This window comes from Vombatus ursinus, unplaced genomic scaffold (assembly GCF_900497805.2).
Source record: "Vombatus ursinus unplaced genomic scaffold, bare-nosed wombat genome assembly UNPS02014798.1, whole genome shotgun sequence".
NCBI lineage: Eukaryota > Metazoa > Chordata > Mammalia > Diprotodontia > Vombatidae > Vombatus > Vombatus ursinus.
The window spans coordinates 1,175,397-1,199,730 of NW_020954576.1; the positions used below are offsets into that span (position 1 = coordinate 1,175,397).

General features: G+C 45.0%; 1 protein-coding gene across 3 annotated transcripts; it reads left to right on the forward strand.

The window, feature by feature from the left end:
- The first annotated feature begins 287 nt into the window (after positions 1-287).
- Positions 288-20,925, forward strand: LOC114049626 (tropomyosin alpha-3 chain). 3 transcript variants are annotated; one of them, XM_027870901.1, is made up of 8 exons: positions 288-441; positions 6,482-6,615; positions 7,099-7,216; positions 7,348-7,418; positions 8,090-8,165; positions 9,427-9,489; positions 9,996-10,065; positions 19,521-20,925. In XM_027870901.1, the coding sequence occupies exons 1-8, from the start codon at positions 310-312 to the stop codon at positions 19,601-19,603; spliced, it is 747 nt and encodes a 248-aa protein (XP_027726702.1). In that variant the 5' UTR covers positions 288-309; the 3' UTR covers positions 19,604-20,925. The 3 variants fall into 3 exon arrangements, with proteins under 3 accessions (XP_027726702.1, XP_027726703.1, XP_027726704.1); XM_027870902.1 differs by lacking the exon at positions 19,521-20,925 and adding an exon at positions 17,508-17,788; XM_027870903.1 differs by lacking the exon at positions 288-441 and adding an exon at positions 1,215-1,314.
- Positions 20,926-24,334: the final 3,409 nt, after the last annotated feature.

Below are 24,334 nucleotides of genomic sequence, written 5' to 3' on the forward strand. Positions count from 1 at the left end.
CCCCTCCCGCTCACGGCAGGAGACGGGTGGGGCGGTCGAGGGGGCAGTCAGTCTTCTAGTCAGTCTTCGGGGGTCCACACACAAGCCCCGCCCCTCGCTCCCCAACCCGTCTCCCTCCTAGGCCGCTTGCCGTCCAGCCTGGTTGGCGGAGGGAGGGGAGAAGGGGAGCTAGGCAGTCGTCACATCCGGACGGAGTGGGTGAGTTCCGGTATTTCAGGGCGGAGCAGGCGGAAGTAGGGCTGAGAAGCGGCAGCAGCACCGAGCGGAGGAGGCAGCAGCCGGAGCAGGAGCCGGAACGGGGCGGGCACCATGGCTGGTATCACCACCATCGAGGCGGTGAAGCGCAAGATTCAGGTTCTGCAGCAGCAGGCCGATGACGCCGAGGAGAGGGCCGAGCGTCTCCAGCGGGAGGTGGAGGGGGAGAAGCGGGCCCGGGAACAGGTACCTAGACAGGCCTGGCCGGGGCGGGGCTGGGCCGGGGGCTTGGAGGGACATGGGACCCCGGACTTGGAAAGTCACTACGCCGAGACCTGAAGGGGCCGTCCAGCTGGGGGTTGGCATCTAGCTTGAGGGGAACCAACATTGGGCAGAATCCGGTCGAGGAGGGCGGTGAACTGGGTCCCAAGAGTGGACAGGCGGGGCCGCCTGAGTAGGAGTCGTCCATCTCCGGAGCACCAGGAGGGGTTGCACGGCCGTACCGGGGCCGGGGTGTGGCTTCTCCCCAGCCCCCACTCCAGTCCAGACTCATTCATTCATTCCGGAGAAGCTGGGGCGCGGTCGGGGGAGGGGCTTTTCTACTCCCTCCCTCCCTTTGCTTGAGAGGAGACTGAGGGCTGGAAGGCAAAGCCCCCGAGTGGTTTCCTGGAGGGTAAGCGGTGGGCAGGGCTCAAAGCCGCGTGGCAGGGTTTCGGGGTGTCAGAACGAAGGGAGGCAGGAAAGCCCCCAGCCGAGGCTGCTGGCAGTCTTTCCGCTCCCCCCGCCTGTTCAGGAAATGAGGCAGCAGTTCGGTTGAGAGGAAATGCGGTACCCCGCTCTCCCCCCACAAGAGGATGGGGCTTGCAACGCCTCCCATCCTATTCTCTCTGCTAAGGTCCTTTCCCCCCAGTCCCGCCCCCCCCTCCCTCCTTCCCTTACCCGGGACAAATCTGAGGCAGGAGGGGAACCAGGGGTTCAACCTCCTTTCTCTTGTTGATGTCAATGTGGGAGCTTGTTTAGCTTAGGAGGCAGGAACCTCTGCCAATGTCAAGTCTTTGTTTCTGAAGCAAGATGAGTGCCCGTTGAACTTGTTGAGAACACTTCCTCCATACTGAACTGGTAAGCATGTATGTGTGTGCAGAGGGGCATCATATGGGCTGCCAGCTTCTGCTCGGAATTCTGGTGACATGAGCAATATAGTAACAGGTTATTCAGATCTGATGAACTACTGGATATGAATTGTGGGTCTACTTATTTCATTTTGGAATCCTTATTCCTTTGGTGCTCCTACAGAGAGTGGTTTGGGACCTTGAAAGTATCAAATATGTATTGGAATATTCTAGGAAGGCTATTGGTAAGCTTTGTGAAAGTGCTTTCTCCTTAGAAGTGGTCAAGGAGGGGATAGGGATAGCATAAAGAGTAGCACTTGGCAAGACAGATGATGTACTGGTGTCTGGTGGGAAATAATAGGTGGTAGAGGGATTGAGAAGGTAATTGGCCTAATAGTTTTAATACTTGATGAAATATGTAGCTGGAGAGAAAATCCATGTTTTCATTATTGATTTTGGTTCCTCTTCCCCAGGGTCAGCCTTTACTTCTCTGGTTTCTGGGTTGGGGGACTCCCCAACTCTGAGCTTATGGTTTTGGAAAGTGGAATTAAAAAAAGAGCAAGTTGAAGGGAGGGGGTGATGGTGGAGCTGGACATTAAACCAGGTACTTAGCAGAAATCTGAAGCACTTACACTACTAAGAGTTAATAATCTTATTAATAGACTTAATATTATTATAATCTTAACAAGCAATTTAGTACTCTGAGCTGTGGCTAGGTGGCATTCATCTTTGATTGGTAGTATTCCACCTTTTCTCCCTTTATTTGCTAACTCTAGCCTTAAATTAGTGGATGGTGGACCTTCCCACCCCACCCAGTGTTGGAACTTCTATTGATAAATTATCTTGAACTCCATTTTCTTGGAAGGAGATCTTGAATAGATACTGTTGAAAAGTACCATTGTTCATGATCCCATAGATATCTCATAGATTAATTTCTTCCTATTGGTCTCTGAATAAATTGAGCTGCTTTAATGTAGCTTTTTTTTTTTTAACCTATTTCGGGACTAATGTTGGTGTCTTGAGTGCTTAAGGGAGTAGCTGTAGATTAATGCTTCTCAATCAAGGGGAGCCTGCCAAACCCGATTATTGCCCTGAGGACTAGTGAGGAAGTATTCAAAAAGGGGAAGTAGGCTAATGTCCCTGTGTAATGAGAGTCTTCCCCCTCTCCAGCTCAGGGGAATCCAATAATTACCTTTTTACTCTGTCTTCCCTTCCTCTGGGGAAGGGAATGGAGCTGGGTCCTTTTATTACCTTTTCTAGAACATCCTGGAGTATTGATTTGTAGGCTGACTTCTCCACTCCCATACCACACTCAAGTTGTTACAGGAATTGTCACTTAAATTTTCTCTTTTTTTTTCTTTTGACTTTGGCTGCTCATTTTATCTGGACTACTAGAGCCAGCGTCTAGTTAGGTAGGGAAGGAGTGAGGAAGCAGTTTAGTGATGTGATCCTAGGGTCATTGGTGTGTCTGTTGGTGATTAACCTTCCTAATGAAGGCATCCTGGAAATAATACTTTCAATTTTAGATTTAACATTATAGCACTGCCTTAATGGAAACAAGGTGATATATATGAAAGCTTGTCTACTCTTTTGTGTTTTGCCCCTACTGCTACCCTGGTGGGTTTTGAGAGTTTGTTTCGTTATTGTCTGCCTTTCTAGAGGAGTTCTATTGAAGGGGGTTCATGGACTCTTCAACAGCACATACCAAAAACTGGCCTAAATCTTAGATTCCGGGCCTTGGAATGGTGCTAGACAATATTATATGGCAGATTCTCTGTGGGGCCAGGTGAGCCCAGATACAGCTCTGGCCTTTTTAAACCCATAAGTACACTTTGGGGAGGGGCCAAGAGCCCTTTGCTCTTATTGCCTTAGCCTTGCTTCTACCTTTGTTTACCCTAGGGCCTAGTACTTCATCCTTTTCCTCCCTGCCCCCCAAAATAGAAAGTTAAATTCCTCAAGGGCACACATATCTCCCTTAGTAGATAAACATGAACACAATAAAGGCACCAATACTAAATTCTTCCTTCACTTGGGGCTCCTGCATAACTTCTATTATTCTTTCCTTTTGAATGTTTGTGACTTTGCTTTAAAAAGAGAGAATACACAGTGGCAGAGTGCCAGGTTTGGACTAATTCCCTCCTTGTCTTTATCCCGACTTTAGGGGCATCAATTGTTTGGGCAAAGCAGTCTCCTGATTTAGGTCTAAGTGGAATCTAGTTTGCATGAAGCTGATTTTGGTGGTGTTGGTGGATTGTGAAGGACGTAACATGAGTTGGCTTCAGTGGCTTGGGCTGGTGGTCACCATCTTAGAGCCACTTGTGACCACCTGGGCCTCCTCTTTAGGAGTGTTGTAGATTTAGTGGATCGGGAAAAATTAACTGAACTAATCTAGTTGTGGGGGGTGGGGGGGAGTCACTAAATCCAAAAGGTCAGATCCATATCTGGGAGTGGAAGGGAAAAGAACAAGCATCTATTAAGCACCTGCTGTGTGCAAGGCACCGTGCTGAAGAGTTAGACAGTTATTCCCGTTCTGTATAATTCTAGTGGCTACAGATCCAGAACTCAGTGTTTTCTATTCCATTGTATATAAGGGCTTATACTTAATATTTTCTCCATCTATCTCACCATCCCTAGGAGGCAGTTGGTCCAGCTCATGAGATTTCTTCTCTTGATGTGAGATGATAAAATAGTGACATGTTAAAGGTGGAAGGTTTAAACCAAAATCTTAAGTCTAGTCTGTTTCCCTCCTTTTATGGTTGAGGAAATTGAAGCCTAGAGTAGGGAAGTGACTGTCTCTAAGGGTGTACAGCTAAGTGATAAAGTTAGAGGACTTGGACCAGATCTTTTGACAGTCAGTCTACAGCTCTCTTCCACTCCTCTTTCCCTCCTTTCTTGGGTCCTGGCCTGACTGAAAATCGGGGTACTCCTAATCTCAAACCAAAGACCAGATCTTGATTCAATTGCCCATTCTCAGAAGAGCAACAGTCCATAAGAACGAGGTTTGGAGTTGTCTCTGAAGAGATTACTGAGATTTCCTATCTTGGATTTTGCCTACCTTTGTCATGTGTAAGAATCACTGTTTTCTTCTCTCCCTCTCCCTCTCCCTCCCTCTCTCCTCTTGCAAAGAATGTTATTGTAAATGCTGGGTTTGTGAGAGAAACCGCCCAAGCTAGCTTGTTGTCATGGAAACCTGTATACCTCTCTCCACCCCCATAGTCTGATTTCTCCTGCTGCAGAATGGGAGGAACCTCCCTTCCATCTAGTGAAATGCCTGATGCTCTCCTCAGCTGTCCCCAATACCTGCTTCAGTTCTTGGTTTGGAATCTCTTGTTATCTAGAAAACAATAATTATGTTGCGGGTATTTCACAAACTCTCTACAATAAACCTGACTTCCTGAACTTTATCTAGTCAGGCCTTGCAAGGTCCTCCAAGAAAGATGTGCTTCCTGGGAGATAATTTCTTCCTTGGATGGATTAGGGTTAGAAGTATTTTTATATGGTCTGTTAAGGTTAGAATGGATTTTCAGACATTTATTTGGGCAAACTTCTAATTCCTGACCATATAGCTTGTGGCCCACAGGCTAAATATGATCAGCTTAAAATTATTTAACACCCCCTCCCAAAATAAATAAACCCCTTGCTATCTAGCAAGCTTAACAGGGTGGGGAACCTGCTGCCTTGGTCACAGGTTTCCCACCCCTGGCTTAGCACATTTTAGCATTGCAGTCTTCCCCACCTGATTTCCTCTTGGCTTCCTTTGTTTGAGTTTTGTATGCCAAAGGGACTGACTCTTAGAGTAATTGTATTTGGCTGTACATTCTTCCAACCCCACCCACCCAAAAAGGGGGGTAGCGGTGGGAGAAAATCAGGGCAGCAGGATTCAGGCACAATCATTGCCTGCTGCGCTGCGGAAGGGAGATCATGTTTACCAGGTGCTTGGATAAGCATCTGAATTAAATGGTGTGCAGGGTAGATTAAATTCTTATACTATTGTAGCAGCCAGAGTTTTGCTTGATAGCTAGTTAAAGGGTATGGACAAGAGTCTGAGAGGCTTTGAAAATTACAAATTTCATAATCTTTTTAGAATTTCATTACTTTCTGATCTTCCTCTCATCCTGCCCCTTGTTTCTAACGTATGGATCGAAGACTTCAGCATCCTTAGTCTGTCATTCATCAATAGTTGGCATCTTAGAAATCGGAATGATTTATTATTCATATTAGAAAGTGAATATAGGAAGGAGCTTATTAGTCTGTTAAATCTTAAAGATCACCTAGATAGTCCATCTCCCATTTTTTGCAGATAAACTGAGGTCCAAAGAATTTGTAACTTTCTTGTCATAATGATCTTAGGGATGTAGTGGAGCTGGTACTCAAATTCAGGTTTTCCAACTAACTCCAAATTCAGCATTCTTTCTATAACATTACATTGTGGCTGAGATAAAGCTTGTGAAATTATTAGTAGGTAGGCTTTGTTAAGGGGTTGTGGGAGAATATGAAGAGAGGCTTCTCAGAAACAGGTTCTTTAAGGAAGGAAGCAAATGTGTGGGTAGACATACATATTTCTCCCTTCTGCTGTTTTCCTGGTCTTTTGGATGTCAAAGATACTTTTAGACAGGCCAAAGTTTCTTTTATTTCTTTTCTTTAAAGGGCTTTGGAAAGCAAATGTTGAAGGGTTGAGTGAGGTTAATATTCAGGAATGGTTTGGGGCCCAGACATCTCTTCTCTTGGCCCTGACTCTAGAGGCTACTTTGGAAGAACACATCATAATTTTTCTCTGGTATTTGTCCTTAGAAATGGGTCAAGAGTTCAATAGGTGTTCTGGTGTCATAAAACAAATTACTAGATTAATCCAGGCACATAACCAGGTCTCCTTGTTTCTTATTTCTTATTCTCTCCTCTCTAAGACAGATTCGGAGCAGTCCGAGAACCCTTCTCTGCCTGCATTTTTCTAGCCCTGTTGTGTTTACGCACTTGAATTGGGACCAAAAAAGGGGTGTTGCTGACTTGCTAGGCAAGAAGCTGATTTCTGAAACCCTGTTCCGTGGAGCATGGCTGGGGTGAAGGGAGTTTATGCATATACTAAGTCCCAGATACAGATCTCTCTAATCAGTTGGGTAGAATTTGGCCTTGCTCAATTACTATGGCTCTGCCACCCTTTTCTGTCCCTTTCTACCTAGGCTGAGGCTGAGGTGGCTTCCTTGAACCGTCGGATCCAGCTGGTTGAGGAGGAGCTGGACCGTGCTCAGGAGCGCCTGGCGACTGCTCTACAGAAGCTAGAGGAAGCAGAGAAGGCAGCTGATGAGAGTGAGAGGTAAGTCTGGGTGCTTGTTCTGTGGCTTTCAGTAGACAAAAGGTTTGCTGACTAGATCTCTTTAAATTCTTACCTGTCCATTCTAAGAAATCTTTTCGGTTATTCAATCCAGTTTTGAGGTTTTCTTTTTCTTCTCTCTTGATCTCAGTCTTCCTTTAGATAAGCTATAGCATATGGGGAAAGGGCTTTTGAACTTTGACTCTTCAAACAGCTGCTTCCTTGGAATTTCTAAAGTCTTCATGCAGTTAACTTATGTTTATTATGGCATCTACAAGTTAGTCCCTCCCAGTTACAATCAGCCTTTGTAGTTACATTCTCCTAGCTAATTCTTATCTCATCTTTGTCACTTGGATATTTGCCTTCCTACAGGTAGATTAAATTAGATGAAAAAGAAAGCAATTCCTTGAGCCATAGGCTTGTGAGATCTTCAAGGTTGTTGCTTCATTCCCACATATATCCTTGCTTGCTGTGTTCTCTTTGTAGAGGTATGAAGGTCATTGAAAATCGGGCCTTGAAAGATGAAGAGAAGATGGAACTGCAAGAAATCCAACTGAAAGAGGCCAAACACATTGCAGAAGAAGCAGACAGGAAGTACGAGGAGGTGAGACCTGCTCCTGGCTGTGCCAGAGCTCTGCCCTGGAACCCTTTTGGAAGGGGGAGACAAAACATGTTGAAGGACAAGAGCGCTTGCTTTCCTTCACTGATCTCTGGCCTGGCACTTTTTGTATGTAGGTGGCCCGCAAGTTGGTGATCATTGAGGGGGACTTGGAGCGCACAGAGGAGCGGGCCGAGCTGGCTGAATCGTGAGTATCTAACTTCCAAAACCTTATCACAACCATTGGTCACCTTTCCTTTTTGTGGTCACTTATGTGGAAAAAAACCAGCATTCCTTCAATCTTGTTAAACAAGGCCTTTGGGGTTGGAGAAGTCTGGAACTTACTTGAAGAATAAAATGGGCTTCAAAGAGAAGACTGTAGAAGGCTTGGCTGTGGAATGACTTTTGTGTAGAATATTGAGAAGTTATGCAGTGATGGGTGGGGAAAGCATGTAACCTAGAGTCTCTGCCATCCTGGCCTCAAAATGGGGCCACCATTCTGCTCTTGTGTGTCCCCCTCTCCTTCCCAAGTCCTAGGTGGCATGGAGGGAGAGGAGTACAGAGGCTGCCATTGTTATATGGCATATTTGTTAATTAGGGAAAGGACAGACACTTACTGCTCTGTCTTAGCATCTTCTGGGCCTTGTATAACAAAGTCACCCCTAACATGAGCATACTTATGCTTCCCACCCATCCCCCTACCTGTATCCCAGACACAGCATGTCATGACCATGGTGATTTGTTTTTTCTCCTTCCCTTTTTTTCTTTTGCTCTGCTGCTTGTATTCTTGCTGTGCTTCTTTTTGACTTTTCTCCCTCCCCACAATCTGGCTTGTGCCATCCTGCCCCTCCCCTCCTTCCCCTGTGACTACACTAACAGCCGTTGCCGGGAGATGGATGAGCAGATCAGACTGATGGACCAGAACCTGAAGTGTCTGAATGCTGCTGAAGAAAAGGTACTAACTGTTGCGCCCATAGAAAGGGTGTGCGTGTGCTTGCGTGCGTGTGCGTGTTTGTGGTTTTGTTTTGTTTTGCAGCTGCCTCCCCTCCACTGGTTTGTTTGACTAGTCTTCTCATCTCTCTCATGGAATGCTCCATTCTTTCCCACTGACTTGGCATCCTTCACCTCTTCCTTCCTAGCTGCTTTACTGCCTTTCCACAGGGCCTGTCCTTCTCTTGGGGGGATTAGGGATGGTTGGCTGGGCAGCAGCTCCCATCTCCACCCGGGCAATGCTGTGCCTTGTTCCTGAAAAAATGTCCAGTCAGGAGCATGTCTTTTAGGGGTTCTTCTCTTACATCATTAGTCTTTCAGCATACTGGGTTCCAACCTAGAAGGGGTTAATCTTCCCCTGTGCTGCTAGTAGTGTGGGGGTGGGAAGAATGGGACTGTTCAGAGTTATCTTGGCACTTCTTTCCCTTGGTGACTTCTCAACCCTCTCTACCTATAGATTCACATCTGTGTGTCTCTCTCCTCTTTGTTTTCTTCCCTTTTCCTCTCCTGCCTTCTTTAAAACATCCACAGTAAGTGTTCTGAGCTGGAGGAGGAGCTGAAGAATGTCACCAACAACCTCAAATCTCTTGAGGCTCAGGCGGAGAAGGTAGGGGCTGGTTTGTGAAAGGGACAGGCTTGGGGCCTGGGCCCAGCCCTACCATGTGCATCCAGCAAGAGAAACCCTCCTTTTTTTTTCTTTTTTTTTTTTTTTTTCCTGGCTACCCCTCTGTTCAAATCATGGTGGCTGATAGTGAACCTTCATGCCCTCTGAACTTTAAAGTCTAAAATAGCTTTCTGGGTATGAAAGGGCAGGCCTGTAATTTTTAATAAACAGGCAGTTATCATTGACCTAAATAGGTTTGCAGGTAGTATCATATTTGAGGTCTAGTGAGAGGTACAGGGGACTAACTTTTTCATTTGACATCAATGTGAATGACTGTGTATTAAGGGTTATCTTGACCCTGGCTTTCCTCATGAATAGAGGAAGAAGGTAGCTTCTTAAAGTTTAGGACAATCAAAAAATGCAGTTTTGCAATCAAAAGGGCCCTGGGACATCGGGCCTGTGGATAATTAGAACATGAGATGATCTTTAAAAGAACTCCCCTTACCCACTCCCCCTCTCCTCATGAGGCATTAAGTGCACTAATTTCCATTGGCTCTTGGGGGGAGGTTAGTGCCAATGAGGATAATTTGGTCTAATCATTATTACTTTAATTCTCTTGCAGTATTCTCAGAAAGAAGACAAATATGAGGAGGAGATAAAGATTCTTACTGATAAACTCAAAGAGGTGAGCTGTTATAGAGAACTAAAGTAATACATAGCCATATTAGCATGAACCATCTAGCTTTGGGGCCTCAAGAGTAGAGGGGCGGGGCAGCTAGGTGGCAAAATAGATAGAGCACTGGCCCTGGAGTCAGGAGGATCTGAGTTCAAATTCGGCCTCAGACAAAACAGTTACAGGCTATGTGACTCTGGGCAAGCCACTTAACCCCCATTGCCTCACCAAAAAAAAAGTAGAGAGGGAGTGGTAATGAAGTTAGGAAGACCCAGGTTCAAGGCATATTGCTGCTTCTGCCTTAGCTGTGTGCCCTGGGGGAAATTCCTGGTCAACTTTCTAAGACTTGAGGTTGTAGAATGGATTGCCTCCTTTGCATTAGTAGGAGTCTTGTCACTGGGAGTTTCCTTTGCCATTACAGTCATAGGTGTGTATCTAGATGGGAAAAGGGGCTGGGGGGTCCTTTTTATTTCAGACTTGCCCATCTCTGGTTCTGATCAGTTTTATATCTTCCCCAGGCAGAGACCCGTGCTGAGTTTGCTGAGAGATCGGTAGCCAAGCTGGAAAAGACAATTGATGACTTGGAAGGTATGAAGCAAAAGGGATAGAAGTAAAGGGCAAGTAGGTAGAGATGTTGCTCCCCAGATTCCTTCTATTTCTGAAGACTGCAGAGAATTATCTGCCTCTCCACCTTTCTCTGGAGACACAGTGGGACTCAGTACATGCCCTTTGTATTGAGTGGCATTCCGTCTTATGATTGCAGAGAGGGGAAATACCTTGCTTTCTCTTATTTAATCTGCCCCCAGGATTGGTACCTTATACTTTGAAGCCTTTTTGTATGCCCCTAGCACTTGGATGGCATTTGAAACCAGGCCCTTCATGTGTTGCAGTGGCTTCAGTGACCCAGTCACCTTTCAAGACTTCTTTAATTCCCCATCTAGCTGTCCTCCAAAAAGGGAAACTGTGGTTATGCCCTCCACCCCAAGGCAGAGCAATAACTAGAGCTTTCTAAGTACTTCCCGTCACTAATTTGATAGCTTAGTGACCGATCAACCAGTCTGGCCTTGGGAACACTTGAGAACACTGTGGCCACAGGTTAGGTTGTACGATATCCCTATTGAAAAGTTGGGAGGGTGAGGCATCAAAATGCCTGGCATAGTGGAGTGAGTGTGCCTGTTGGGCAGCATCTTAAGTACCAGTAGTGCATTCTCTCCCTATGGGCAAGGTTAAGCTGTTGAATATCCCTTCAGAAAAAAATAGTAGGGATAGTGGATATGCCTTAGAGTAGCATTTTAAATACTGGCAGGGTACCTTATTTTGATTTGGCTCACTCTCAGGGGTTTGTTTCTCAGTGAATGGGATATCTCCAGAGTGCCACAGGCATAAGAACCTCCCCAAAAGAATAACCATCCTCAAACTCCAACTTCTACATTGGGTTGGAGAGAGGAAAGAAAAGCCCTGATGATCTAAGTAGAAATTGTCCCTCTTGGGATCAGAGGAATGGCTTCCAGTTCAGGCCCACTCCTGCTGCCCCAGTTGCGCTTCCTGTGCCACAGCCACTCTTTTTCTTCTCTTTGTCGATGATGCCCTCATTTCCTCCACCCCTGTCACATCTCACCTCTATCCCTGCATTTTCTTCGGTTGCTGTCTGTGCCTTTCCTCCAGATGAGCTCTATGCCCAGAAACTGAAGTACAAGGCCATTAGCGAGGAACTGGACCACGCCCTCAATGACATGACCTCTATGTAACTATCTGACAGCAGAGTGGGGTTGGGCTTTTGTCTTTGGGAGGACAGGGTGTGCAGAGAGTGCTGTGGTGTTTTGATGTCTGTCTTTGGAAACACTAACATCTCCACCCTTACCCTCAGTATCAAAATAAAGGTGGTGCTGGTTGCTGGTTTGGCCATTGATAAGGCAATGAGAAAATTGGGGACCTCCCCCCAAGTCCTAACAAACTGGTTAGTGGTCCTGTTTGTAAAGTGTAGACAACATACCTTTTGTTCATGCTGTGTTTGTTACATTGTCTCTTGCCTTTTTGTCTCCTCAACTAAGCCTAGGGTGTTTCTCTGTTTCATGAAGAAATTGGAGCCTGAATTGTAAATGACTCGCTTGGACTCGAGAAGCCCACCCTTACAAAGCAAAAGTCACTTACAATGGACATATTGTAGTACTTTGTGATCCGGGTCCAGGGAAGACCAAGTTGTTGTTCTTTAAAACTCCAGCTGAGTCCTAGAAATGAGTGGGAAGTAACCAGCACCAGAGAGAGTTGTTTAGGGCCTTTTTCTGTTTGTGGATTCTAATCCTTGAGTCTAATCTGACTTTCTCCCTCCTTTCTACTAACTCAAAAGAAGCCAAAAGTCTGGCCGTAATTCCTGCCTCCTGTTTTCTTATCCATACTACTTCTCTTTCCTGAGTGTGCCCTGACTGTTGAAAGCCCCTCTCATCTGGGGTTTCATTCTCACTTCTCCACACAGATAAGCTCTCACCGTTTCTGCTCTGTTCTGGATCTGCCCCCTCCGCTCGGGGAAACAATCCTTCTCTCGGCACTCCCAACGTCCTGTGCTCTTCCTGGATTCCATTTGGGTGGGCCTGGCTGGTCCCCAGGGCATTGGATGGGGGGGTTAACAAAGTAATTATGTGTTCATTCCCCTTTTTCCACCCCAAATTAAAATATTTCCAAGCTGCTGGATGCCTCACTCAACCCAGCTTTTGTGTTCTTGACAAAGATGTTGCTGTCCAAAGGAAGGAACTGACTTCTCAGGGGTGTGGTGTGGGGAGCAGGCATGGTGGGTTTTCCTTCCTCAATGATGTGTGAAATCAAAGCTACTTTTGTGTGTCTTGCCTATTCTTTCCTGATATTTAAAGGATTTGTTGAACTACCAGAATGGTATAATAGTTCAGAGTCCTTAGTGGATTCTGAGAGGATCCTATTTCTTTAAGTTGAAAAGACCTTTTTAAGGTAAATCCCTCCAAGCTTCTAAACCATTCCACCCTTGAGTGTCTTCTATCATGTTCTTTACTTCCATTGAAAAGATCACAAACACCTTCTAAGCTCTCAACCCTTGTAGTAAAGAGTCTAATAATTCAAACATCTGCTATTCTAATAGAAGACACCCCCCCTTCTCAGTCTATATTGGTTTCTCATTTAGGAGACATAACTTCTAGACACTTATGTTTCTCTTCAATTCCATAGTAGAAATCTTATTTAGGAATGACTGTTCTCTACTTTCCCAGAAAGTCAGGCTTCTATTCCAAAAGGGAACCTAGGTCTAATATAAAAGTTAGCAACTTCAGATGTGCTTCCTTTGCTCTTCTGCCTCAGAAAGAACGAACCAGGGAATTATTACTGATTTCGCAAGTATTTTATCAAACATCCATCATGGTAAGGAGAAAACAGCAATAAAATAAAAATAAATCTGCCTTTTAATTCAAGAGGGATAAGAAATTCACATGTTTGTCATAGAGAGCAATATATAGTGCCATCAGATTGCTAATGAATTTGCTATAGGAGTTTAGATGTGGGAAAGATTGATGACTGAAGTTGACAGTTTCATGAAGAAACTGGATAGGATTTTTTCACAGAAACAGGATAAGTTAAAGCCTTCCAAGCTAATAAAAAGCATGGAGGTAGGAAAGCACATTTGGGGAATGGTAAGGTAAACAATATCCCTCTGCTCCAACTAAATTGTCATTGGCAAGACTGGGAAGATAACAGTGCGGCCACATCACAGATGGGGAGGATTTTGCCGGCTATGCTAAGGAGTCTGGATGTTAACAGAAAGTGGGGAGCAGCTGGGGATTTTTGAGAAAGGCAATGACATTGTCGTGTGTAGCATTAGAGTTGGATGGTACAAATATTTACCTCTTATAGATGGATAAATTTAGGTTCAGGGATTTATTTGCTCAGGGTCACATAGTTTATATGTATCCATACTAGAACCTAGAATCCAGATCTGACTGGCCCTTTTTCTACCAGACTCCACAAAGAGCGTGGTATGTTAAGACTGACCTGTAAACAGGACAGCTTAGAGGTAGAGAAAGAGAGAAGTAGGATGAGGTGGGGAAAGACCACTGGGAAAGTTTTTTTAAGTGTTAATAAAGGGCTGAACTTGGATGATGGAAGTGGGAATGGAAAGGAAAGGAGTATAGACAGGAAACTGAGATTGAGCTTTTGAGCTTAGGTGATAAGAATGGTAATAATAGTATTAACATTAATAAATAGGAGAGCCATGCTGTGGTAGATAGATGAATAGAGGGCACTTGATGTTGGAGCTACCTCTTCATAGAGGTGAAGCTGTCAATAAAAACAAAATCACAAACACAGAATTAAAGACTGAGGACAGAATTTGGGGGGAAATAACAGGATTCAGTTTGTATAAGAGGAGGAAAGAGTCAAAGGAGAGTTGGGGTAGTATAGTATCACAGAACCCAAGGGGTGAGAGGGTCTTAATCTAGTGTTAAAGGACAGAGCTGAGGATAAGGACTGCAGGAAAACAATTGAGTTTGTCCAAGAATAATTTTAGTAAGTACTGGGGATAGAAGGCAAGTTATAAGGAACTGAGTGAGTTGGAAGTGATAAAATGGGATATGGTGACTGTTCACTTTTTGGAACCCCAGTTTAAGAAGGCTGATAAATAACTGGCTTTAAGTATTCCAAATGTCACATGGGAAAAAAAAATCATTGTTCTTTTCATTCCATAGGTTAGGATTAGGTAGAAGGAAGTCTCCGCATTCTTTTCTCAATGAAAAGAAAAGTTTCCTAATAATTAGAAATTGTCCAAGGATGGAATAGTCTGTTTAATAGGAAGAAAGGAGGAAGTTGTGGGCCCTTCTGTAAATGACTATGGCCAATGGGCAGAATTCACCCTCACTAGCAATGTTTTAGAGTGTATTCTTGGTTTGCTTAGATGTTGGGCCAGACGGCTTCTGAGATCCTTCCAACTTGAAGATCATAGCTTCAGTTTTTGAAGTTGGACGTGGGAACAGGGTCAAGATTTATTTAAGATGAGAGAGACCCAACACAGAACCACAACAAAGACAGAGATTTACATAATATAGAGTGAGAGATGAACCTAATTGACAGGCTGCTGAGGCAAGAGAGAATGCCCCTAGGATCAGTCTTGGAAAGGAGAGAGAATGGAGCAGGAAGCTGGAGTTTTCCCTTAATTTCCTTAATGAAGTAAGGAAGTTAGAGTTGTAGGTTAAGTTTTCCAAAAAGTCTTTGCCCATCATACTAGCTATGCTACAGGTGATCACAGGGAGTGGTAACTTCAACAGTGTGAATTTAATCTTGAGGAAAACAATAGCTTTAGCTGCTATTCAGTATCTCCTATCCTTGTCTGTCTTAAGACTAAGCTATTCTTACTCAATTAGGGAGACCTCTGACTGAATTAAAATGCCTTCATTGCTTGTTGATTCCAGTGGCAAAGACTATAGTATTTTAAAATTACTTAGAATCTAGGTCCTAGACCATTCAATTGGCCTTTTTTTTTTTCTTTGAGCTCAGAAAGAAGGGTGACAGTGTGAGGTTATGGTAGAGAATTATTCAGCCATTCACCTACCTGTCAGGTGTGTGATGGAGAACAGAAGATGACCGAGCCCTATGTCACCAGCAGAGTGGTTCAAGCATCTTTGGTTTTAGCCCCACCCAAGTCTTTTATTCCCAGGGCATAATCCTTCAGTCTGTTGGTGAGCCACTCTCTCCAGTAAGTGAATTTTAGTATCATAGGATCATATACTTAGAAGCTATCTAGTCTAACTCCCTCATTTTAGAGATGAGGAAACTGAGGCTTGTAGAAATTAGTTCTGATTTATATTTACTTACTGATCTTAAAAGGCTGAGATAACTTCCTGTCTCCCCTTCTCTATGGTAAAAGGAAAGTTAGCCTATTTTGGGCCCATGGCAGCTCAAGTGTGTCTTAGTGAATGGATTGACCCATAAGTAGGCAGAGCTAACTAGAGAAAGAACATTGGACCAGATGTGTGCTGTGTATTTCTTGCCTTCCTTACAGGTGTTACTAAGACACATACTACCTACCAATATGTGTCTTTAACTGTTGAACTAGTATCTGATCATAAAATCCTTATTAACTATCAAAGCATGAGGAAAGGGGATATAAGGTCAATTTGGTGAAGAGACTTGAAACAATTCACTTTTGTTGGAGTAGCTTAGTAGAAGGAACACTCACTCCACATAAAGTCAGATATCTAACTTGGGTTCAGATCTAGCTCTGAGGCTGAATACGTCAACCTCACTGAACCTGTTTCTTCATTTGTAAAGTAAGGGTTGAGCAGGTGGACCACCATGGTCCCTTCCAGCTCCAAAATCTATGAACCTTTTTTGAGCCTAGAGTCCAAGGTGAGAATATCCCCTTCTGTGTAACTTTGGGCCTCAGACATTCTGTAGAGCCAGTTTAGGGTTTGGTCTGACACCTAAATACTTGCTCTGCCCTTACTCACCTCTGATAGTTTTTTACAATTTCTTATTCTTCCTAAGTGGAATACATGCTGCCTAACTGCTTAAATCTTTATTTGTAAGGGTAGTATAATGACAAATGGGCCTCAGAAGCTTCACTAAGTAGGAATGAAAGTTCCGTAGGGTGTGGCTAGAGTTTGAGACCTAGGAGCCTAAGGATTTCCTGACCATGTAGACCTATGATTCTATGATATTTCTGAAGAATTTGGGAAAACTGTAGGTGCTCTGTGAGAATGGAATAGGGATATTAAAGATAGCATTCACTACCAAATACAGACTGCCTTCTTTCTGATGCCAACCAGGCAGGAAACTGTAGAATTGTTGACATTGATTGCAGGATTGTATAGTTTTTATGTGACCTCCAGTGGATAGGATGTACAACCAATCAGTCCCCCTAAGTCCCATCCTAAAAGAAACACTCCTTTTAAAAAGAGGACAGAAATGTTCAGGATTTTCAGGTTCCTCTCTTCCTTTCTCCCGTACTCTCTGTCAAACTGTTTTCCCCTTGGATGTGGCTCTATAAAATAAGGATCTACATATAACGCCTTGTAGGGAGAAGATAAATGACTTACATACTGAAGGGTATGATCAGAGGCTGTATATGAAGATATGGGCCATAGGCCAGCTGCTTCCTACTGTCAGCAAGGAAGAAAATTTCCTATTTTTTGGCACTGAGAGGTACAGGCGGTGGTTGGTTGGTCAATTACTATTGGGTTTGTGGCCAGAGGATGAGGTGGCTATTGTTAAGGATATCTTTGTGCTTCTAGGATTCCCTTGGCTTCTTAGAGGGAAGGAAAAGGAAAAAAAAAACAGTTTAAGGAAAGGCCCTTAAAAAACCTGACAGTTTTAGTCTTCTAAAGCATATTAAATTTGGGAAATACCTGGTACTTTGTTAAATTAACTAAGGCTCTGAGATATTCCTGGGAACTGTTATAAAAAGCGAAAGAAACTTCAGAGCTATAGAACTGCAAGATAAGGGTTGACTTGCTCCTTGCCCAACTCCCTTTCCCTGCTGCTGATCCGGATGTGTATTTTAAACACACAGGCTGACATCTCGGTTGCTAGTTTGGTTTTTGGTTAACAGTTCAGTGATGACCTGACCTCTTAATTGGCTAAAAACTCCCTGCAGATAGATGGGCACCAGAGTGGGTAGATGAGAAATGCAGCCCAGCCTTTCAAAGGGGACCATTCTTTGCTCATTCTGTGCGACTTCTTGTGTGCCCCAGTCTTTGACACTAGGGATGCTGCAGTGCAGGGTTTTCCTGCTTTAAATGTTGTGTCCAATTATCTTCCCATAGTCTTAACTTTCCTCTTTTGCTGATCTGGCCCCTTCACCTGACGATCTTTCCACACTGTTTGATGCTAGCTGACTGGACCATTCTCTGTCCAAATCCTTTTCCCATCCAGTGTGATTCCCTGATGCATGTGTAATGCCAACTAGTTGTAAAACTCAATTCACTTCCAATACTCTACTAACTTTCCCTTTTTTCTCTCCTTTCCTCCTCTTTCCCTTTCTCTTCCTCTTGTTCCCCTCTCCTCCTCTGTCGCTGTTGCAGAGCGTCTCTACAGCCAACTTGAGCGAAACCGCCTGCTCTCTAACGAGCTGAAGTTAACGCTGCATGATCTGTGTGACTGACGGGAAGGGGCTCACTAATGCCCCTTAAACCAAGCTTACAGTTCATTGGCCTGGACCCCAGCAAAAGCTGATCAGTACCCCCCCTCTTATCCCTGGCTGAGCAAACTATTGTTTAATTGGGGCAGTTGAAAAATAATAATGTCTAGCATTTATATAGCGCTTTAAGGTTTGCAGAGCACTTTACAAATATTATCTGATTTTATGCTTACAACAACCCTGGGAGGTAGGTGATATTATCATCCCTATTTTACAGATGAGGAAACTGAGGCAGTTGAAGGTTTAAGTGACTTGCCTAGGGTCACGTAGCTAGTAAATATCTGAGGCTGATTTGAATTCAGGTCTTCCTGACTCCAGGTCCAGTGCCCTATCTACTGTGCCATCTAGCTGCCTCTAATACTTGAAGAAGAAAAATAACCCTTTTAAAAAAGGTAACCTTTCCATGGCTGTATAAATCCGAAGGAATCAATACAGACATTCCTTACCCTTTTTACACGAATTTGTAGGGGGCAGGGTGGACATTGACTCCAAATGAAACTAAAAATTGGGAGGTCAGTAAGTCCAGGAGAATTCATCTCCTTGATATCTGTTCTCCCCTTAAATCCTAGCTGTTCCTTTACCTGTACGCTGATTGTAGGATGTGTTCCTTTTGCATGGATGGTTTATAACAATAAAAGGACTGAATTGATTGTATGGTGTAGCTATGCTTCATCTATAGGCCCAGGCCTGGGCTGGTTCTGGCTGGGGTGAGAAAGGGCAAAGAAATTGGATTGGGAAAAAGGATGGGGGTTGTCCTGACTCTCAGCTGTCATGACCTTGTGTTGGGACATGTGAGGATATTACTCTGTGCTTTTAACTGAAGAAACCTGGAGGGTGGTTCGCTTGGTGGGTTGGAGTCTTCTTGAGGCTTGGCCAAGTTTTGGTCCCTCTTGATCTTGTTTCCTAGAGCACCTTTCCCTGTGTTACGTGCTTCAGTATAACTGACTCAGTCATAGGCCAGGCCTGCATGATACTTCAGCAAAGTTTGGTGGTGGGAGGTATGGTATTCCTTTTGTTCAGAGATCTTTTAGCCTGCTGAGCCTAGTTTTCATGGAAGCATTGTCGTGATTCCTTTTTTCTTTTTCTTTTTCTTTTTTTTTTTTTGTTTTGTTTTGCACTAGGCAGTGGGATTAAGTGACTTGCCCAGGGTCACACCAGCTAGTAAGTGTTATGTGTCTGAGGCTGGATTTGAAGGTCCTCCTGAATCCAGGGCCAGTGCCCTATCTGCTGCACCACCTAGCTGCCCCTATTCTCGTGATTCTTACCCATTGTTCTACTCTGCTTTGGAGAGCAGTTTAGCCTTTGTAGCCTCACCTTTGGTGATCTTCTGTTTAGCAGGAATGTCAAGTACATTCCTGCTACTGGAAATGCCCTCATCCTGGCTCATAGTACCACAGTGAGACCATCTAGTCCAGCTCAAATGAGGAGACTTGCTTAAGGTTGCACAGGCAGTAAGTTATAGAGGGGGAGTTTGAACCTAGGACTTCTGTCTCCAGACCCAGTATCCTTTCGGTTGGAACATACTGTTTTTTCCTCCTTCAGAGGAAACCTGAAGTTTCCTCTACTTGGCACTATTACTTCAGCCACCCAGTCTTTTGGTTTGCTCACCACAGAGGTGAATAGGGTCACATTTGTAACTGTAGTGTGAGCTTGGGTGGAGGTTGTAAGGTTAAGAAATAACAAGACTACACTCCCTCCCACAGGAAGTACAGCAACACCTGTAGCTTCAGGAGGCAAAGGCCTACAAAGGCCTGCAAAGCCAAGTGAGGCAACAGCAGCTTGCTTCCGGGTCTGTAAGATTCGGTAGCCGCCCATCTGTAGGGAGCATGTCTGAGTGTGGACGGGCTTGGAGTTTTGTTCCCAGCCATTGTAACCTCTTTCCCTTTGCTCCCATTAGATAAACTGAAATGCACCAAAGAGGAGCACCTCTGCACACAAAGGATGCTGGACCAGACTCTGCTTGACCTGAATGAGATGTAGAAACGCCTTTCCCCCAGCCCCACCCTGTCGCTGCTCCTTCCACTGACTCTGACTTTGCTGGAGACCAGCCTGCCTGAAGCTGACCTTTAACCCGAAGGCTGCTTTCTTCTCTGGGTCCTTGCTTACCCTCTCCCCACCCCACCCCTACCTCCAACTCCCCATGTCAATTTCACCAAAACTGTCTGCAGCTCTACCCTAGAGATCTCACATGGACTAAGGGCTGAGCACTTTTGGGAACAACATTTAAGGGAACATGAGCACAATGCAATAGTGTCTTTAAAAGCATGTTGTATGATGTATACATTTTGTAATTACCTTTTTTGTTGTTGTAGCAACCATTTGTAAGACATTCCAGATAATTCCCCAGCTCCCCTTAGGCTGCATGTAATCACTTTTCTTCCTTTTGGATGGCAAATCTTTCTACCTAAACAATGCCCCTTCTCCTTAGAAGAAGGAAAGAGGTGTTAGCATGCCCTACTGAGAGCTGAACATAGCCCAAGAAAAGACTCCACCAAGGGAAACCTTGATGGTCTGTACCACGAAGCAGCCAAACCAGAAAGGTCATTCCAGGAGGAGTTTGCCAGAAAAGAGTGCTGTTCAGGTTTTCAGCTTTAACGTATCGTGGGTTTTTTTCTTTCTTTTCCTTTTTTATCTCTTAAACATTTACATCAGTAGCAAACAAGCAAATTACACAGACAAGACCTCTCTGAGACCAAATTGTCCTCCCTCTCCTCATTCACTCACAGAATGGATCATGTGCCCCAGAAGTTGGGGTGTCTCCTCCTGTCCCCACTTCACCTTCTTTGAAAAATAACGTTTTTTTTGTGCCACTGATTAGCCAAGTGAATTCATCTCATTACCCGTTCCTGGGTCTGAAGCTGCTGCCTCTAAAAGTGCCATCTCATTGTGCTTTGTATCACTCAGTGCTGGAGAAATCTTGAATAGCTTGTGTACAAAACTTTTTTTTAATTTTATATGTATTATTTTTGACAGCTTTATTTCTCTCAGGTGGGAGCACTAGGACCACCTGCACCCCACCTCCACCCCATCTGGCTGTGAGTGCTCTCTGTCTGCAGTCCATGAGCTGCCAGTGTGCTGATCTTTTTTAATTCCTTTTTTTTTCTTTTTTTGGGGGGGGGGTTGAGGTTTCTGTGAGGTCTGTGTTAGGTTTGCATCGTGCAGCTTATTGGCTTAAATGTACTCTCCTTTGGTGTGGTCTATTTGGGAGCCAATCTGGAGAAAGAGGAACCAATAGTGCAAGTGTTTTGATACTGAAAATTGACAATGTGTTTTGAAATAAAGAACCAGTCCCTCCACCCTCAGAACTGCTTGCTTCTCATTTATTAACCTGACCATGCTCTCTTCCCCGAAAGCCACAGTAATAACAGAGATGCCTTCTGGTAATTTACTTGCATTCTCACTTGACCTTTGATAATCCTGTGAGGTGGGTTCAGCCAGGATCATTCACCTTTTATAGGCAAGGGGACAGGCATAGGGAAGGCAGGATCCCATCTAATTGGCCTTGGGCAGATAGTGTAGTGACTGTCTGTTAACCTCTATGGGGCTTGAAGTCGTCCAATTTTTGTCTCGCAAGTTTTGGTTTTTACTCTGACTCTGGAGAAGTTCCAAATCTGATGACTTGCAGTTAGGCCATTTCTTTGTCTTTTAGAAACAGCAGTAACCTATACTCTGCCCTGTATTTCAGCCAGTTTGAAGAGAGGATGGATCTCAAACTCATCTTTAAGATACTCACCTGCAAATTAGAGATTTTGACTTCATTCAACATTCAAAATCTATTCTATGCCAGCCATCACCCTAGGTGATATGACTAGTGATCTAGATCCATGTTCTTGTTGGTATGGGACCTAAGCACCTTCTTAGCAACTTAAATTCTTTTTTTTTTTTTTTGCTGAGGTAATTGGGGTTAAGTGACTTGCCCAGAGTCACACATCTAGTGAGTGTCATGTGTCTGAGGCTGAATTTGAACTCAGGTCCTCCTGACTCCAAAGCCAGTGCTCTATCCACTGCACCACGTAGCTGCCCCAGCAACTTAAATTCTTGAAGTGTCCATAGACTTGCCTGGGGCCATCCAGAATAGGCCAGTATGTGCCAGAAACAGGACTTTAACCCAACTCTAACTTGGGGTCTTTTTTTTTTTTGAGGCCTCTTCTGGATACTACATGAGTCTAGTACTGGAGACAAAAATGAAATAATCTGTTTTCAAGGAACTTAGATTTTACTGGTTTGAGGAAATGACATACAGGGTAATTTGGGGGCAGAGAGGGAGGCATTAACAGTTGGGGAGTTAAGGAAATGTAGATGGTGTTTGAGCTGAGCTTTGATGGAGCCCAGAGACTTAAAAGGATGAAGGAATACATTCCAAGCATGGAGGACAGACCTGTGCAAAAAGGCAGAAATAGGAGAGTGTCATAGGAGAATGAAAGGAGGGCAACCATTAAGTGCCTACTATGTGCTAGGCACTGTGCGCAGCCCTTTACACATAGCTCATTTGATCCATTTGAAGACTATTGAAAGGATAGGACATGAGGTCTGAAGCTCCAGAGAGAGGAGGGTCCCACACCATTGATAGCCCTTGGGGTACTCACTGAGAGTAGAGCATCAATGATAATATATCATTGGCAAAGGAGACTGAGGAGATGTCAGAAAGGTGGGAGAACAAACAAGTCGTGAACATTGGAAAATTTTTCATGTGATCCAGGTGAGTATACAGAAGGAAAGAATAGGGGTGATCAGCATCACATACAGAGAAGTGAGAATTTGGAAGAGGCCATCAGATCTGGCAATTTGCAGGGAAAGTGGGGGAGGAGGGGTTCATTTGAGTGATGATAGAGGAAGCCTGGTGGAAATGAGTGAAGAATGGAAGCAAGGAATGTGGACTGCTTTTCCCCTTTTATCCGCCCTCTGGCTGTGAAAGGGAAGAAAGACATGGGACTATAAAGGGATGATAAAAGTTAAAGAAATTTTTGGCTTTGGGGCATTTTTTTTTAAGGTGAGGGACACCTATGGGTGTTGTGCCTAACCTGTCACCGTGCTTAATACATGCTTGCTGACTGAGGACAGCAGGAGTTCTTGAAACTTTGTTGGCTATTAACTCATTTGGCAATGAAGTCTATGCACCCTTTCTCAGAATAATGTTTCTAAATGCATAAAATAAAGTGCATAGAATTACAAAAGAAAACAAGTATATTGTAATACAGTTTCTATCTACCTACCTATCATTCACAAACTCAGGTTAAGAACCTCTGGTCTAACGAGATTGAAGATCAAAGAAAGAATAAAATGAATGATTGCTGAAACAATTAGACGAAGAAAACAGGAGTGGGTCAGGAGTACAAAGAATTGGCTTTTGTAAGGAGAAGCGGCGTGCTCGTCAGAGACTGGAGTAAAGGAGGGAATAGTCGGTGCATAAAAGAGGCTCCAGATAAAATTAAGCTGTTTATACTATCCATTCGTCCTGGTTCTAATGCAACTCTTATGAAGACGTTCGGAAACTGGGGCGGGGAGAAATTTGGAATCAGAAGCCCTGGGTTCGAATTGTGTGCCTACTGAGTAACCTCAAGCAAGTCACCCCTCTGGGCTTTAATTTCCTATAAAACTGAGCTGGGACTAGATGATCTTTCCCAAAAGATGAAGGTCTTTTCCAGCTCAGATTGTATCTAATCGCACGTCACGTGCTCGCCTTCTGCCTCCAGGTTAGTTTCTATCCCTGGGGAGTAAGTGGTGCCACGCCGAGGGGGAGGGGCCTTCTTTTGCTAAATTACTACTAACTAGGGGCGGGCTAACTGGTTGGAGAATCGTCTTTCTGGAGGTGAATTTACAAAGCAAGTTTAACTAGTCCACGAAGCTCATCTCGCCTCTAGTCCCTGCTCCGTTACTTTCAGCATGAGTTGGGGGTGGGGCGAATCTTCCAGCGGTTTTTGCCTGAATTACGCCTGGCCCCGCCCTCCCCGCGCGCCGAGGCCCCGCCCCTCCTCCCGCCCATTGGCTGTTGTGAGGCGGGGCGTGGCCGGTGGTTGAGCGGGAGCCTGGGCCGCCATGAGGAGGCCTGGAGTCCGAGGGGCCGGAGGCTTGAGGCGCTTCTTGGGGCCACCCCTGCCCCTGCCTCTAAAGCTGCTGCTGCTGAGCGTTCTCGGATCCCGGGCCAACAAGCTCAACGTTCCTAAGGTGCTGCTGCCCTTCGGCCGAGAGCCTGGCCGGGTGCCATTCCTGCTGGAGGCCCAACGGGGCTGCTACACCTGGTGAGGGGCCCCAGCCTTTGGGACCGCAGGGGCGGCCCCCCGGGGGCTCGAGGGCTCATCGAGCGCGGCGACCCCACAAACGAACGGAACCAGGCCCGAGCGGGATTGTTGCTCCTTGCTTTGGGAAGGAGCCCTTCTGTCTTGCAGAAGCCTCCGCTGCAGCCCCCGCGAATGGCCCAGAGGGCAGGGCGGGGCTGGGATGAGTGCGCCCCGGCCTTTGCAAAAGGGGTCACTTACTGGGACGTGAGCTACCTCCCCCATCCCAATCCCAGCTCTTGGTCCCCCAGAGCAGGAAAGGCCTAAAGGGCCATTCTGCTATAGGCCCCAAGGGCCCTCCTAGCTTTGGGGAAGGGTAGGACCCATCTAAAAATAAGCTTCATCAGCACCCCCACCTCCCACCAAGAGTGAAAGGCCCACAGGACCACGTGGCTATAGGCCCCAAGGGCCCTCCTAGCTTTGGGGAAGGGTAGTA

Coding starts and splice junctions, on each gene's coding strand:
- LOC114049626 (XM_027870901.1), top strand. CDS start 310: ATGGCTGGTATCACCACCATCGAGGCGGTGAAGCGCAAGATTCAGGTT. Junction 6,616..7,098: donor GCAGCTGATGAGAGTGAGAG/GTAAGTCTGGGT, acceptor TTCTCTTTGTAG/AGGTATGAAGGTCATTGAAA. Junction 8,166..9,426: donor TGAATGCTGCTGAAGAAAAG/GTACTAACTGTT, acceptor ATTCTCTTGCAG/TATTCTCAGAAAGAAGACAA.